This window comes from Manacus candei, unplaced genomic scaffold, assembly GCF_025592945.1.
Source record: "Manacus candei isolate 608988 ecotype Guabito, Panama unplaced genomic scaffold, ASM2559294v1 h1tg000017l, whole genome shotgun sequence".
In the NCBI taxonomy this organism is placed as follows: Eukaryota; Metazoa; Chordata; class Aves; order Passeriformes; family Pipridae; genus Manacus; species Manacus candei.
Window position 1 is genome coordinate 21816305 of NW_026138065.1, and position 15230 is coordinate 21831534.

Here is a 15230-nt window from a genome sequence, read left to right on the forward strand (position 1 = left end):
TACAGAAGCACAGAGGGCAGAGTCCTGGAAGAAGATCACCAAAACCTTCAATAAGCAGTCTGGCAATTCATCATAATTACCAGTTGTCGATCGTTATTAATTCCTACAGTAATCATTGTACTCATATTGAACTCATTTGCTATTAATGCAGAGATAACACACAATTCCTCAGACATTAAAACATAATTTTAAAAGCTCAGGATTTTTTTGTCTAATGGTGACTAGGTTTTTTTCATAGCTTAAAATTATGTGTGAACAAAGCAAAAAAATCAGTGTTGGTTTACTCTGAAATTCATACTCTCAAACTATTCAGATTGCATTGGTAACACCACTCTGTTTACCTTTTGAAAATACATTGTATACCAAAAATAATAAATCTAACAGATGAACTTCAATCTTATGCAAATGTCCTTTGTTTTGTGCTCTGGTGAGCAAGCTACTGTACCAATACTTTTGGCATTAGTACAAGACTGAATCCATGGAAGCATGTGTGTATTTACACAAAAGAGGCTTCTAAGCTACAAAAATCCCTCTTGTTTGGTTACACTAATTTCCCTTGAATGAAGTTTGTATGCAAGCCAAAACAATGGTAGTTATCCTGTCCTCTAGAGTTCATTCCCAACAGAATGATGTGAATAATTGAAAACTTCCTAGGTAGTCCTGTAAGACTCTTCTTTCGTAAATCAGGAGAACAAAAATGCAATTTTTTTCTTCCTTAGCCATTAAAAAAGATCTGATAATTACACAGAAGATTTAATTACACTAAAAAAAAATCTTTCTTACTTCTTAGCATTTTAATGAAGTCTTGAAATTTTGGAGAAGGTAGTAGGTAATTTTTTGATCTGATTAGGAAGTTAAAAGTAATCATTCAAGTTTAATATTGAAAATACATCAGGTGTGTAAGGAAGAAAATGACCTGGAATATAATGCCAGAGGCTTGTGTAAAGGAAAAAAAACCAGAAAGGAATCTAATGCTTTTGAGCCAAAGGACAGACACTAATTATTCAACTACCCCTGCAGCAATGAAGTCTGTTGGCTCAGCCAGTAGATGTCTCTCTTAAATACACAGTTGCTACAAGGAAAACATGTCAAAGCCATGAGGCCACAAGAATTATTCCTACCTGAACTGAATATGGTCCCAGTGCTTCTGCATCAGGTGGCTGAACACCAGCAGGTCTTGATGGTCTAGTGGTAACTTCTGACCAGTCACTGCTGTTTGTGCCTCCGTCAAGAGTGCTCATCAGCACTCTGTATTCAAATTTCTGCCAAGGGCTCAGAGCACTGCTCTGGTCAATGTAGCTTGTGGACTGACTGAAAGGGAGAGACACCACAGTTGATATTTGTTCTGTTCCTTTCACCCTCCTTTCTATTGTAACATTTTCCACCACACCATTTGAGCGAGCAGGTGGTTGCCAGGATATGACCACAGAAGTCGGAGTATCAGAATAGAGCTCCGGAGCAGGAATATCCTCAGGTGCATCTGGAAGAGTCTGTATTTCTGGGGTTGCAGGTGAAAGAGAGCATCCTTTAGAAGTGCATCCTTCTACCTGAAACACATAGACAGTGTAAGGATGCAAGTCTTCTACAGTGCAGTTAGAGTTAGTTCCTAGCACTGTAGCATGCAGTTTGCCATTTTGGTAAATATTATAATGAGTGATAAAGCCATTTGGCTTTAAAGGATGCTGCCAGATGATGCTTGCTGCCCTTGCTGTAACATTCAGCAGAAGTGGTGGATCTAAAGGTCCGGGTTCTGTAACAGAAAAAAAAGGGGGGGGAAAAAAGGAAAGAAAAATTACTAATAGACTGTGATTTGTAAAATCAGCATCAGCGCAAAGTACTCATCAAATGAGGCTCAAAATGATGAAATTCAGATCTACTAAACAGGTTATTTCTTTGGAAAACGTAGGCCCAGATAGTCACGGGATGAATATAGCTCTCTTCTCAAAGGCAAGCTGCTCACCCTCCCTCCCCCCAACCTTCCTCCCTCCTCCTCTATGTCCCTTTTCGTCCTGTGTCTCAAAAATGCCCTATCAATGCTGTTAACATGTGGAGAAAAAGTACAGCTTGGTATCAATATATACTTGCCGTTCTAGCTTTTGTTGATGTTTTTCTAGAGCACCAGATACTAATTGCAACCAACAGCACAGGCATAACAAAGCTGTGTATTTTACAGCTCAGTAAGCCCCTACTGCATCTCTCATTATATATTCAATATTTTACTTCATTCTGTTTATAATTCTAATCCATTTTTTGCAATTTATCTACTCCCTGTTAATATTATAGGTGATTTTTTACTTCGACTGTGACAGAAGCTGCCGATTTAGCTCTTTCACCTACTGATAAATAAACAATGCACAGATCTGACCTTTAGGTTAACAGGTTTTATGCTTGCTCCACTCAGCACTCTAACTGATTCAATTATCATAAAGGTTCAGGAGCTTCCATGAATACTGAAAAAGACCGACCATATGCCTGCATAGGTGTTGTGGAACAGCAAATACTCTGCAGCCCTCCAGAGAAATTCCTTAATTGTAAATAATTTCACCATGCGACACAATCAAGTCACCTTGAATGCAAAACCCTCAGCCTGTGGAGGCAAAGTGTTATTTAAGCTTTACTGGGCTGCGTTAAATTCTGCAATTTGAAGGGCTGTTAAGTTTTTCAATTGAAATTTCATTTAAAATGCAGGTGCTTTTTATTATATTGAGGCTTTACTGCTCTCTAGGTACAAGCAAGAACATGGTGCAATAACACAAATCTGGCTCAATCACTGATCAGTAACAGCTGTAATTCCAGAACATTTAGCATTCTTATAAACCACATCCTGAAATCTATAAATTGCTACAGCAGATCAAGAAAATACTATATTCCCTCTATTGTGCCCATAGCAATTTTGACATTTATGAGATTTTTCTATGAACATTACATTTTACTGAAATCTTAAAAAAATATATACTTGGGTTTAGTAATTGTTTAAAATAGCTTTAGGTTTGGGATTTGGGGCAGGGGGCAAAGGGAGGGGGCTAAGTTTCAAATGCTAAGGGTTCAAAAATTTAAAATTCATTAGTAATTGTGGGTGTGCCAAGACTTCAGGACACACAACACAGTATATGCTGAATTCCATAGTAGTCAACAACACTATCATTTAATTCCTGGTGTCCAAACCACAGGGAACATTATAGGAAAAATAATTTATTTCACAAGAAGTCAAATAATTCCTGATAATTTTTAAGTGAAAAAAGAGAGGGGGGGGAAAAAGGAACCAAATAAATTCAGCACAATAAGTTACTCCTTCTATATTTTAGAATAACAGCTGAAGTCCTTGTTCTTCTCTCACATACAAAGAGAGGTAGATTCCACTGATGTCTTAAAAATTGGTATAGCAAGTGTTTTTTGGAGTTTTTTTTTGCTTTTAAAATTGAAAAGTAACAGTGTTTTCCCTTTCATTATATGATGCATCACAAAGCAACTCCATAAAGCTCAGATGGATCACATATCCTGCTCTACTCACAGTGATAAGAAGGACAGAGTTCTGTATTTAATGCTTGTGCACTCTAGGATTAATTTAGATCTCTGAATTTGCAAGTACAAAAGATGATCTGTTGTAAAGAGTAATTAAATTGTATTTGCATGTACTCTTGGGTAAAATCAATTAGGTCATAAGTTGGAACAAAATTCAGTCCATTATTTAGACTTCAATGAAAGATGAAGAGGTGGAGATGTAAATCTGAATTATATATATATTCTGTAAACCAAAAATTTTTGGGGGCGTGGACAGGAAAGAGAAAAATATTTTTTGGAACTGAAGACCTTGAAAATACATTGCTGTAAATTCTACTTTAATGGGGAGAGAAGCTGAAATATAATACCACTGAACCACAAACTTGCATTTTATCTAATTATACCTCATAAATAAGCTATTAAACTGTGAGCTTCTGCAGGAGTAAAAAAAAAAAAAGAAAACTGATCAAAGAAAGCCCCCCAATATTCAAGCAGTTTGCTGTAAGGGAGTGGGTAAGCCTTTTTACTCCTGCTGAATAAGTTGCAGGCATTACAGGTGAAACATTCATGGTAATTAGTTGAACCTGAGCTTCAATTCCAACAGAGTTCAGACTGATTCCTTAAGGACAATTTGTAATGTATGGGAGGAGCTGTCAAACCTAAACTTTGGGTCCCCCTAGTCCCTCCTCCTCCCCTCCAGAAAGCGTATTTTGGTAGCTAGCAGACCTACCCACACATTCCCTACTGCCCTTTTAAAAGAGAGACTTTTAAGACTTTCTGAGTTCAAACAAGACGTTTGAGAGATGCTTAATTGGCCCCACTGGATGGGAAAGCATTAAATCCTGGTCCCCAACACTCATTTGGTGCAGCTTCTTTTTAAATGGCAAGCAGAATCATCTAATTCTATATACAAATCAACTAGTACGATACTCCTTGGTTGAAAGGGTCACCACAATTATGTAAAACATGAGTATTAACTATAATTGGGATAGTTTGCTAATACAATAAAAAGCTCTGAACATGAAAAAAGTTATGCTCACAGCAGCAGCTATCACTTTCTAAAGTAAGAATTCATGGATGAAATGACATGAAAAAGATGGTTATAAAATTTTAATGGAATGATAAAAGGCAAAAGTCAGCCTCTCAGCTGAATTCTTAAAATCCCTATATATCACAATCAGCTCCTTAACTGTAAAATCAATGTGGAGTATAACATGTTGTCAATGTGGTTGTCACTGGAGGGAAGACTGCAAAGTATGACAGCTACACAGCTCAGCCTGTCAATGATGAAAATAAAATCATAAAGCTTTTTACATGGACATAATTGTTTATAAAACTAACTACTAAACATGGGAACAGTGGGCATCTTTTTCCTTAAGTGTCTTAGTTCATATTTCAAACCATTTCATTACAGTATTAATACTAGAAGGTAGTTTCATTTTGGCAAATGAAATTATCTTTTATGGCAGGCTATTTGGGTCATCTGCTTCAAAAGTTCAGACTCAACTTAAAATGAAGGCACAAACCCGTCATTAATATTTTTTAACTCCATGACTAGAACCACACATTTGTTTACTTGCTGTGAGTTTTGGGAAGCAAGGAGCTTCGGGGGAATATACACTTACATTTAATAAGACATATACTAAGATGTGTACCTGGACTACTGCCCTTTACAGCTAATGAGAAATACCTGATTTGCTGGCAAACTCTCTCACTAAGCAGAATCAAAATTCTGCGCCTTTTACTCTGGAATCATTTACTCTTTTCAGGAACATGGACAATGAAATTATACATACTAACAAACTGTGGTGTCTTTTATATACTACTGAAAATCCAAATTTTGTAGCTCTCGGCACAAGGGACCACAGAAATCTTTTATCACATCAGATCACAGAACTCAAAAGTCATTAAGCTGTTCATGCAATGACACGCAGTCCATATGAACCCCTTCAGATATGTATTAAGAGCTGTCTTCAGAGTATTCAGACTTTTTGCCCTCTACTGCTCCATATGTTCCATTGGCTCCACAACTTCAGTTCTACCCGTTAAGAAACTTCTAATTCCTAACTTGTAGGCGTGTATGGGCAGTTAGTACTACTTATTATAGGATCATCTTATCATATGTGCCACACTACTCAATCAGCTTAATTTGTTCTTTCCTTTCACTATTCACCCTGTCACGTATTTCACATGAATTTCTCTTCCCTTTATCACCTCATTGGGTTTTGTCTTCTCTTGCTTCCGTTTCCATTTATTTTTCTTGAGCAGAAGTGACCACATTCAGATCAACTATTTGTGGATTAGTTTATATACCTAAATTATTTGGTCCCAACTTATATAGCTAAAATAGGAGACTTGTCTTCTCAGACAGTAAATATAATCACCAAAAAAAGCAAATGCTTCCAAAGGTTGTGAACTGCACCACTTATCCTCTTGTTCTGCATTGGCTATCTCTATTTTCTACCTCAGGAACCTTTAAGAGAGTAGTGCTCTTCATCCTGGAACCAAAGCTTTGTGGTAAGCATGCCAGAGGAGTACACCATAGCACTCTATATGACAGGAATAATGCTTCCCAGATTTGACAAGAAATAGCTCAGCTGATACATTCAGCTGATACATTGCAGGAGCTATTACTTTTTTTTTTTGTTTTTTCTCAATTGTTCTTTTTTTCTCTAGCAACTTCAAAATGCAATGATTTCCAGTGACTACTGTGTACTTTTGACATTACTTACTGTAAATAAACACTGGGCTGCTCTATAACTTCTTTATGTATAAAAGAGATGGACTTGCACTCACTTATGTAAGAAATAAAAAGTAAAAAATTAGACTGCCTGCTAGGCAACTCGCAAAATCTTCACTTTCAGCTAGTGCAAGCCAGGTGCATTTAAAAGGACTTTTTTAAGAGCTCTCCATATTGGAGTTGTACACTGACTCAGGGAACTGAAATGTAGCCAATACAGAGAACATGCTGGTGACTGAGATGTCCTGCTCTATGGAACTCATTGGGCTGCAGACAGGTTTTGGGACATTCAAAAGCAAATAAAGTAACAGGCAACTTTTCTTTAAAGTAGATGATTTTGCTAACTCAAAACTTGTCCAAACCAAGACAGATTTTCTCAAGCACTATAAAAAACACCTCTCTCATTTGGGAGCTATCCCTCTGATCAAAAATCACATCATGTGGATTGCTCCCAGCCAAGATAATTTTGTGAGTCTTAAATCTACACTGTAAGAACACAGGCACTGCCATTGGGCCAGCTTTAGGTAACTATAACCAACACCTTTGCAACTCCCCTCTGAGATAGTTCAAAGACTTGCCATATCTAAAGGGAAAACCTAACTGGTATCTTCTTTTTTATATCTAGAAGATTTCATTTTATTTCTGAATGCAATGGAAGAAATTCTGCTCTCAGTTCAACAGTACATACTGACCTCTCAGTTCAGTGGTCATCACATTGATTGCAAGAGAGCTATCTTAAATTTACATTCAAGTTACTGAAAGTAAGCTCTAATCCAGAAACTTCATCAACTGTTTCTATTTGTAGATACTCTCTCAGTGAATAGTCTGATGCCATACTGACCAAGATCACTGGAACAAACATCTTTTATTAATGCATGTTTAGCAGGTTTTAAAATATTCAGAGGTATGTATATTATTGTTATCTGCCATGAGCAGGTTTAGACTTTAAAAAATGCATGGAATCAGTTACTAGTGTCACTATCATGTAAATGGAAGTATTTTAAAATAATTTACATTTTTTCTTGCATTAAAAAATACCCCAAACCTACTAATCTCAATATTAAGGCATTTCATTGTCAGAAACAAGAGATTTTTATGGCAGCATTTGCTAATTTTTCTTTTATCATTCTTAATATCCTCCTATTTTACTAGGTATTTATGATAAATAAAATATAATACACAGATACATTATGAAATCATCTTGTATTACTAGAACTGTTGACTTTAAAAGTGGGTGTGTTGATTTACATCTATTGCTGTCAAGTCTATGTGCACATAGACACGCACACATGCTTATATTTTATTCCTATAGATACTTTATGCTTTGGTGAAACAAAAAAAGGCATATATTCACTGAATAAAATTCAGTAAGAATGTGTGTACACACATATATTTCAACAGAGTAAGAAATATGGGAAATTTCTACCGTTAAATTGTACTTTAAACAGTTAAAGCCTACTGGTGAGTAGGGCCAGCTATTGTGTACTTCTGCAACAAACTGTCAGTATAGGCAGTTTTACAAGAAACATGTTGAAACCTTGACAAAATACTGCTTAGACCCAATGACAATCATTCAATTTAAGCAATTGAGCTGAATATCCTTTTACAGATGGCAGCCCTCCACAATGACACCAAAAAACAGAGACCTCTGTCACCACTGAAAGTTGGGTGGTTCCGTTTTTTTTTAAATTACAAGGGTTGTTGGATACTGGGGATACAGCAGTATATATTCTTTAGCAATATTGATGCAAATGGAAGAGGACAATTTAAGGAAAATAATTTTCCCCTTGGAGACATGGAGTTTATAAATGAACTACAGACCTTTGTTTTAAGCTAAGAAACAAGATGAAGCATCATAGCAGAAAAGGTGAGTTGTTTGTCAGTCTCAAAATATTTCAATTGCATAAACACTGGAAAAATCATTATATTTTCATTTTCTTGTTCTTAAGTTTCCTTTGGCAACATCTACCTTCCATACTAACTTAAGGCATATTTGCAGCCAGGTTTTGCAAAGGTAGCACTTCACGCTGGTGCACAAAGAGCATCCAAGTTCTATACAGTAGGTGACCTACATGTTCAAAAAGACTATATAGGAATGCATCTCTGGTGTAGGTTTTCTGCCCTATTTCAAACTCCTCAAAAGAGAATTTTAAAATTCTAAACCTACTACTTTGCACAAAAATAATTTTTATATTACTAACAAGTGATACCTTATAAATGTACTTCCGTGCTCCTTCTATCTGAGAAGAAACAACACTATGAACCATCAGACCAGAGCTAAACAATCATGGCAATTTGATCAAAATAGTCATAGGAGACTGGTTGCATTTAGTCTATGAATGTAGACAAGTTCAATAATATTCTATCCACTTTTGTTAACAAACAATGACAATGAAATAACTAAATCTCAGAAAAGATTTCTGATCTACAGGTAGATAAGACAGCTCCAGTGTCTAAAGACCAAGTTCAGAACTTACACTTATTAGGTAATTAGTTACAGGTAGCGTGCTTATAGAAGTATTTATACCTTTGGAGCTTAAATTAATTTATCAGATAACTTTCCATTGTGAATCATTTGTTCAGCTTCAAAGAAAAAATGTTTTACAACTGTGGGAACACACATATTTTCTTCAGAGTGTTTTCTCAAGAAAGACAGCTATCTATTTAGAGAAGGGACTAAAATGGAGTCACCAGCATTGAATATTTACTACAACAATTGCATATAAGCATCAGGTTGAATTTACAGTCTGAAATGCAGATCTCATATCAGTATTAAGTAGCGTTAAGTCCACAAGGTGGGGTGTGAAGGCTGAGAAGGCAATGAAACACTCCCCACCCTCCCTGCCTTTTCCTGTTCAGAATTACTTAATTTCTTATTTAACAAGATATAACAGGAAAAATCTCTTTAGAAAATATTTAATTTCTCTAAAAATTGGGACAATGGTGTTATCCATTACTGATTGGAAAAAAAAAAAGAAGGCTACTAATATATTTGAAACCAATAGATTTTTCCCAAAAACGTGCTATTAGATATCCTGCTACCTTGTAGGAGAAAATTAACGGCTCAGCTTCTTTAAAAAATCTGGAAATTATGAGTTTTCTATATGTATTATGAACAACAAGCTCAAAATCCATCATATGTTTCTGCTTACATATTGAATCAGGTACAAAATCCTACCCGGTCAACTAACTGGTTGTACCTATATAATGATACCTGTTTGTTAAGTCAAGGGACTGTTGAACAAATCATGTAGAGTGAGTCTGCAGTATGTAGAACTATTAACAAGGAAAGTGATGGGATTAACAATGACAAACCCAGTTTGTCCAGTAGATCACTACTTTGAATTAACAAAGATCACTGGGAATGAAAAGTTCTGTTCAGCTGTGGTACAGTTTAAGTATTCTCAACACAGAGATAAGGCAACCGTCATATACTATTAACTTCAACTTATTTTCTCTGATATGACTGAAATCAGAATCAAGTCCCTGAATATAAAGAAATGCCATTTACAAAGCTGTACTTACCAGTGTATCTTAAACTAACCGTATATGAACTATATACAGACAGAGGGATACTATACACAGAAATAAGATACTGCTTCACAAAATATACATGTAAATATTCATTTTTTTTAATGAAAATGTAAGACAAGAGAGATTTGATCTCTTAGGAGTCATTCCTGCAAGTTAGTATTACAGAAGGAAATATAGAATTGCTATTTAACCGAAAAAGCTAGATAACTTATAGAAATTACGTACAATGGCAGCTGAACCATTATTTATATTTTCTGCTAAAGGGAGTTAAATAAGATCCTTACTGTCCTCTGCTGTAGTCATTGAAGTCCAGTTGCTATAAGCATTGCCATAACCATTGGAGGCAACCACTCTCATCTCATACTCAGTGTATGGTTGAAGGTCTCCAACCCTGTGTTGTAAAGAAGCAGTAGGGGTGGGAAGCAAACTGTAAAGAAAAACAGTGCGAGTTACATCATAAAGCATCTCAGCACTTAAAGAAAGACTAAAACATTACATCTTGTAACAAAACCAGCCACCCTAAAGGTGAGCCACATTTAAGATAACAGGACTTCTCTTGCTGAGCACTTGACGGTGGTCTCGCTATGGTCTGCGTACTCTAAAATGTCACCAGCAGAATTCCTCCGCCGCATCTGGAGTTGGTAGCTGGGCGTGCCTGGGGCATTGTTGCGAACTGGTGTAGACCAGACAACCTGAAGACTGGTCGGGGTGGCAGATGAAAGCCTTGGAGGCATCACGCCATCTGGAGCTGTTGAAAAACATGGATGAATTAGAGCAGAGAAAACCATGGAGAACATATGCCGCGTGGAAACAAAATGCTCCATATACTGGAAAAACTGTTCCTCAGGATCAAAAGTAATGTTGACATGGTCCATTTAGTTTAACATTTTCACTACTGAACAATGGTATTTCTTAATTTTCTTCTTTCCAACACAGTTATGTGAATATCATTTTGCTAAAAGCAAACCTCCAAACACCAAAAGTAATTCAGAAGCAACATATTTTCTACCACCTGTTCAAATATTATCTACTTCTCCTTGTGCCCAGCTCTGCCACCCCGAGAAGCTAAGAAAATGCCCACAGAAATGCTACCGAGCAAGAGTAAAACTGATCAGAATTTTTATCATTCAGATACCTTCTTACCATTATGAATGAATAATAATTTAAAAGAAAACAGAAGAAATTTTAAGCAAAGAATGTCTTTGGGTAGAAATCAAAATAGATTCACTGAAATCTCAGACTCTAGTCCACTGTTTTGTTAAGGAAATTAATTTTTATGAAGTCCAAGGAACTGCAGATCAAAACATGTCAGTAATGATACCACCAATGACCTTTAACTGCATGCAGTAAAAAGAACTATGCCAATTTGCACCTGTGAGTTTATGGCTTTTTTTTTTTTTCTTTAGAGGAAATCAATCTGTTGAAGGAACTTTCTGCATATAAACACATCTGGAACTTTATATATAATGTAAAGCTGTAGCCATAGCTCTGTAGCTTTTTTCCAGAGAGTTATAATACTGGAAAGTTACTGTCTTTGTAATTTAAACTCTTGTATAATAGTTTTGCTTTTCATGGTCCAGTAGTTACTATTTGCTTTTCTCCTTTGGTCTTTCCAACAGAAATGTTTTTAGTTGCTGTTATTTTCTTCTTCTCTGTATTGGAAAAAAAAACAGTCTCACAGATTTGTAACTTTAAGTGTAGTTGTAAGCCTCAGGGCGTAAGTTGGAAGTTTTAAGATGAGCAACAGTAAACTTACAATAAGTTTTATGATTTTCATTTACCACTTGTATATGAGTTGGTTACTAGGAGGAAAGAAAGAGACTTTGTGATGCATGGTCTGAATCATTCTCTCCCTGAAACAGGTGAAAGGATGCACTGACTCCAAAAAGGAGAGTCATCAGTCTTTTATAATAATTTTTTATTTATACTGATATATACATACAGAGATATGTGAACTAGGATCCGACATTTTTACTCTGATTATACATAGTTATACCTAAGTAAAATTTTTCAGTTCCAGTTCTACATTGTATTATGTAGAAATGCACAAGACATACCCTGCTCCAATCTAGATATTTATTCCCTTTACTTTAAGTTCAAGGTCTGCTAGTTCTCATACAAAATTTTTACTAAAGACTGGAATACTGGTGTTATGACAAGGTATTTTACTTCTGAGAATTTGCCCCTAGCCCTGCAGCCCTCCTGTGTTTTTTCAGGACACGATGAAGTGGAACAGAATCTCCAGCTTCCATCACTCCCTTATGCTCCTCTCTGTCACTGTGAAAAAGAAAACATATCTGGGGACTTGAGCCAGCCTGGCTGCCTTTGAATGTTCCCTCCTGCTGCTGTTACTAGACCTAGGCAATAAGGCTCCAGTAAATCCCAAGGAAACCTGAAAATCCTCCTGTTCCCAAATCCAGAGGATCTCTGAGACTAAGGTAATTCATGGTCTGCAAATCCATTGCCAATACCTTCAAGGCCAATCAAAAGCTTGTGAGCACCTCAACTTGGAGGGAAGAAGATGGCTGATTTAACTTAAACAGCCCCCAATATTCCTCCAGCTGAGCCATCAAAAACAAACATCTGCACACCAAATGTGTCTGTATGTGAAGTTCACTCACAGTAAAATGGAGAAAATAGATGTACCTCACTTAACATTGTTCTGTTTAGCAGCAACATAAGTGATGTTGGATTTAAGTTGTACAATAAGAGGTTTTAAATCTTATGGATGTAAAGGACAATACTCACAGATAATCATGAATTATTTTGGCATCCTTTATAAAGTGATTCCTGAAGTTGTTAGCAGGTAAATGGAGCCAGCATGATAAAGATGACACAATTAATGTAAAAACTTGTAGTAGAGGATTTTTAAGTATTTTTATAAGCTGACACCAATGGGAAAACTCAATATCCCTTCAAAGCAGGGTACTACCTCATTTAAAACTAAACTGTCTTCAGCTTAAAATGCACCAGAAATTCTACACAGGAAAAAAAGCTACATCTAAAAATGAATCTAATTAGCTGACCTGTAATTTGGCCAGGAAGCCAAAGTTCACATTGTTACTGAGGAGACAGTGTGAGCAACTCACTGAGGAGGCAGAAGCGTTAAATTTATTTCCAGTTCTGTCAGGACACATCACTTCACCTTTGTCTTTCATTTACCAATCTGTTAAACGGAGATAATAATACTTATCCTCCTTTGTAAAGCTCTCTGAGATCTACAAAGTAAAAGCTCTGATTAATCTTTATGTATGTAGAGAGGTGGCTATTACAGCGATACAGGAATGTTCATCAAAAAACAAAGATGTAGCTGTCTAAATGTCAATAACAATTCCACTGTGTCGATGTTATTTTAATGGCGTAGGTAATCTCTGCTAAATGTTCAAATCTCTTCTACCAACAAAAGCACAGCATAGGGAAGAGTAGAAAATTTGGACAAATCTCTACTGTGAAAGTCGACTGACCTGTAGAACAAGCCAAGCCCACTACTTTCAAACCAACACGTTCGAACATACAGCAAATTTATTTATTTGAAAGACTTCCTGTAGCCCACAGGTAATGCCCTCAGCTATGCACCAGTAAGTGTTCTCAGCTCAATGCTTCCAAAGGAATGGGGTAGGGGGGCAGGAAGGTATAGCAAATAAATTGTCAAGTCTCTGCTGAGTCATAATGAGAGAGGCACTCTATTAAACTAATCACGGTTTGCTCATTAAAACTACAGAGCACTTACCCCCCAAAATGGTAATTCTAATTTGCACACAAAACATCCTCTGACTATTTCGAACACTCCTCATCACCAAGGTCTTCAGTGTAACATTTCCCTCAGCTTAACCCTTTTTATCCAATCCATATTCCCAAGAGACTCCTTACTACCCAAGTAATAACTGGCAACAAGCAATAATTCTACTGTGAATTTCGCAACAGAAGAGCTATGTATCTATCAGCTTGATATATCATCTTTAAGATGCAATGTTGCTCAAAAAACTCCCCTTGAGCTTTAATATGACCCTCAGGGGGCAAGCACTCCACTTGCAACCTACTGAATCAACATCTAGCCCAGTAAATTCTCACTTAGCAGGGCAGAAAGTCATGCTTCGTATATGAAGAGACTACAAAGGCAGAATAAAATATTTAATCAGATGTCAATTCTAATCAAAGAATTAATAAACAGTTCCACAAAACAATAAAAACTGAAAGCTGTTTCAAGATGACAATTATACATTGTTTTCCAGATACTCAGGTACATGCAAATAGGTCAAGAAAGGTCCCATCCCTGCTCAGCCAGTAATGTGCTATGCAGCCTTTGAAAAGTGCCTCAACTTCTTGCCTCAATTTCCTTATCTTAAACAACATATGCAGTAACAGCTTAAGTATTTGTTTATTTTAGGACAGCAAGCATTGTGTGAAATGATTGTGCTTAAATTTTTATTCCATGGTGAAAGCTTATTTTTTTCTGAGAGTTATTCATTATATTTATCATGAGGATTTATCTGAAATGTAAATTCTCTGAAAGTAGATGACTGAGTAGGACTATAAAAAGGTGAACAACCACTAGGACAATACTAGATTATTTAGTCATAAAAATATCTGCACTATTAATCTTTCATGAGAAGAAGAAAACCAGTAGAGCTCGATTACATATCTATTAAATTGGTGCAAACTCACACCAATTTTGAAGTGTCACTGCTTTTAACAGTGATCAGGTATATTTGCCCCACTGTATCCATAATATCTCTAGATAGGCAGCTAGAAGAGTATGTAAATGTAATTCTAAAATTTGACACATCTGCATATATAAAATATTTGGCACAGATGATATCTTTGTACCTTATAAAATATATTTCAAACACATGGATGCAAATGATAACTGCAGGTATCTAACTACAGAGGAGGAAAATAGGCTTTCCACAGTGTGTGCCATAACAGCAAGGAAAAGTTTCAGACTGCCTTTAGATGAATGTGTCGCTCTGTCATGACTACTCTTCCTCTTTTCCAGGTTCAATTCGCAAACCCCATTTCTTTATCTCATTGTAGTGCTTGTTCAGATACTCCTGATTTATTTTCTATTTTAGGTGCCCATACTGAGATCATCTCATTATGGCACTTTTTAAGGCAATATGTTCTGCACGTTGACATTTGTTTCTTCTGATTTTCCCAGGTATGCCTGTTATCTAGTTGTTTGCTCAGTCCAAATAATTCCAGTCATTGCATTCCCCATAATTCTCAACATGGGCATGTGTTTTTGTTTTATTTCAGTGAAAGACAGGCCATGATGCTCGGCCATATGTCATCACGAGAACGGCATGCTAGTTATAAACCTTTATCTCCTGGCAAAGCAGAAGATTGCTTTTTTTGTTTCTTATCTTCACAGGTTCATTGAAGTTTACTCCGGTCTGGTTTTTAACCCTCTTTTCCCAGTTATTTTTCCTTCTCGGCATATCGTGAATATAAGCAG

The 15230-nt window shown here is 36.3% G+C and overlaps 1 protein-coding gene across 9 annotated transcripts in view; it reads right to left on the bottom strand.

The window, feature by feature from the left end:
• The window catches only part of USH2A (usherin), a 379342-nt gene that overhangs the window by 127704 nt on the left and 236408 nt on the right, over nucleotides 1-15230 (bottom strand). For all 9 annotated transcript variants that reach the window (XR_007903998.1, XR_007903997.1, XM_051783908.1 and 6 more), the window contains 3 exons: nucleotides 10373-10523; nucleotides 10060-10202; nucleotides 1122-1750 (listed from right to left, as the gene is read on the bottom strand). Coding sequence is in view for 7 of the 9 variants with exons in the window: in XM_051783908.1 (XP_051639868.1) it covers nucleotides 1122-1750; nucleotides 10060-10202; nucleotides 10373-10523 (923 nt within the window). In the remaining 2 variants the exon portion in view is untranslated. The remainder of the gene's footprint in view (nucleotides 1-1121; nucleotides 1751-10059; nucleotides 10203-10372; nucleotides 10524-15230) is intronic.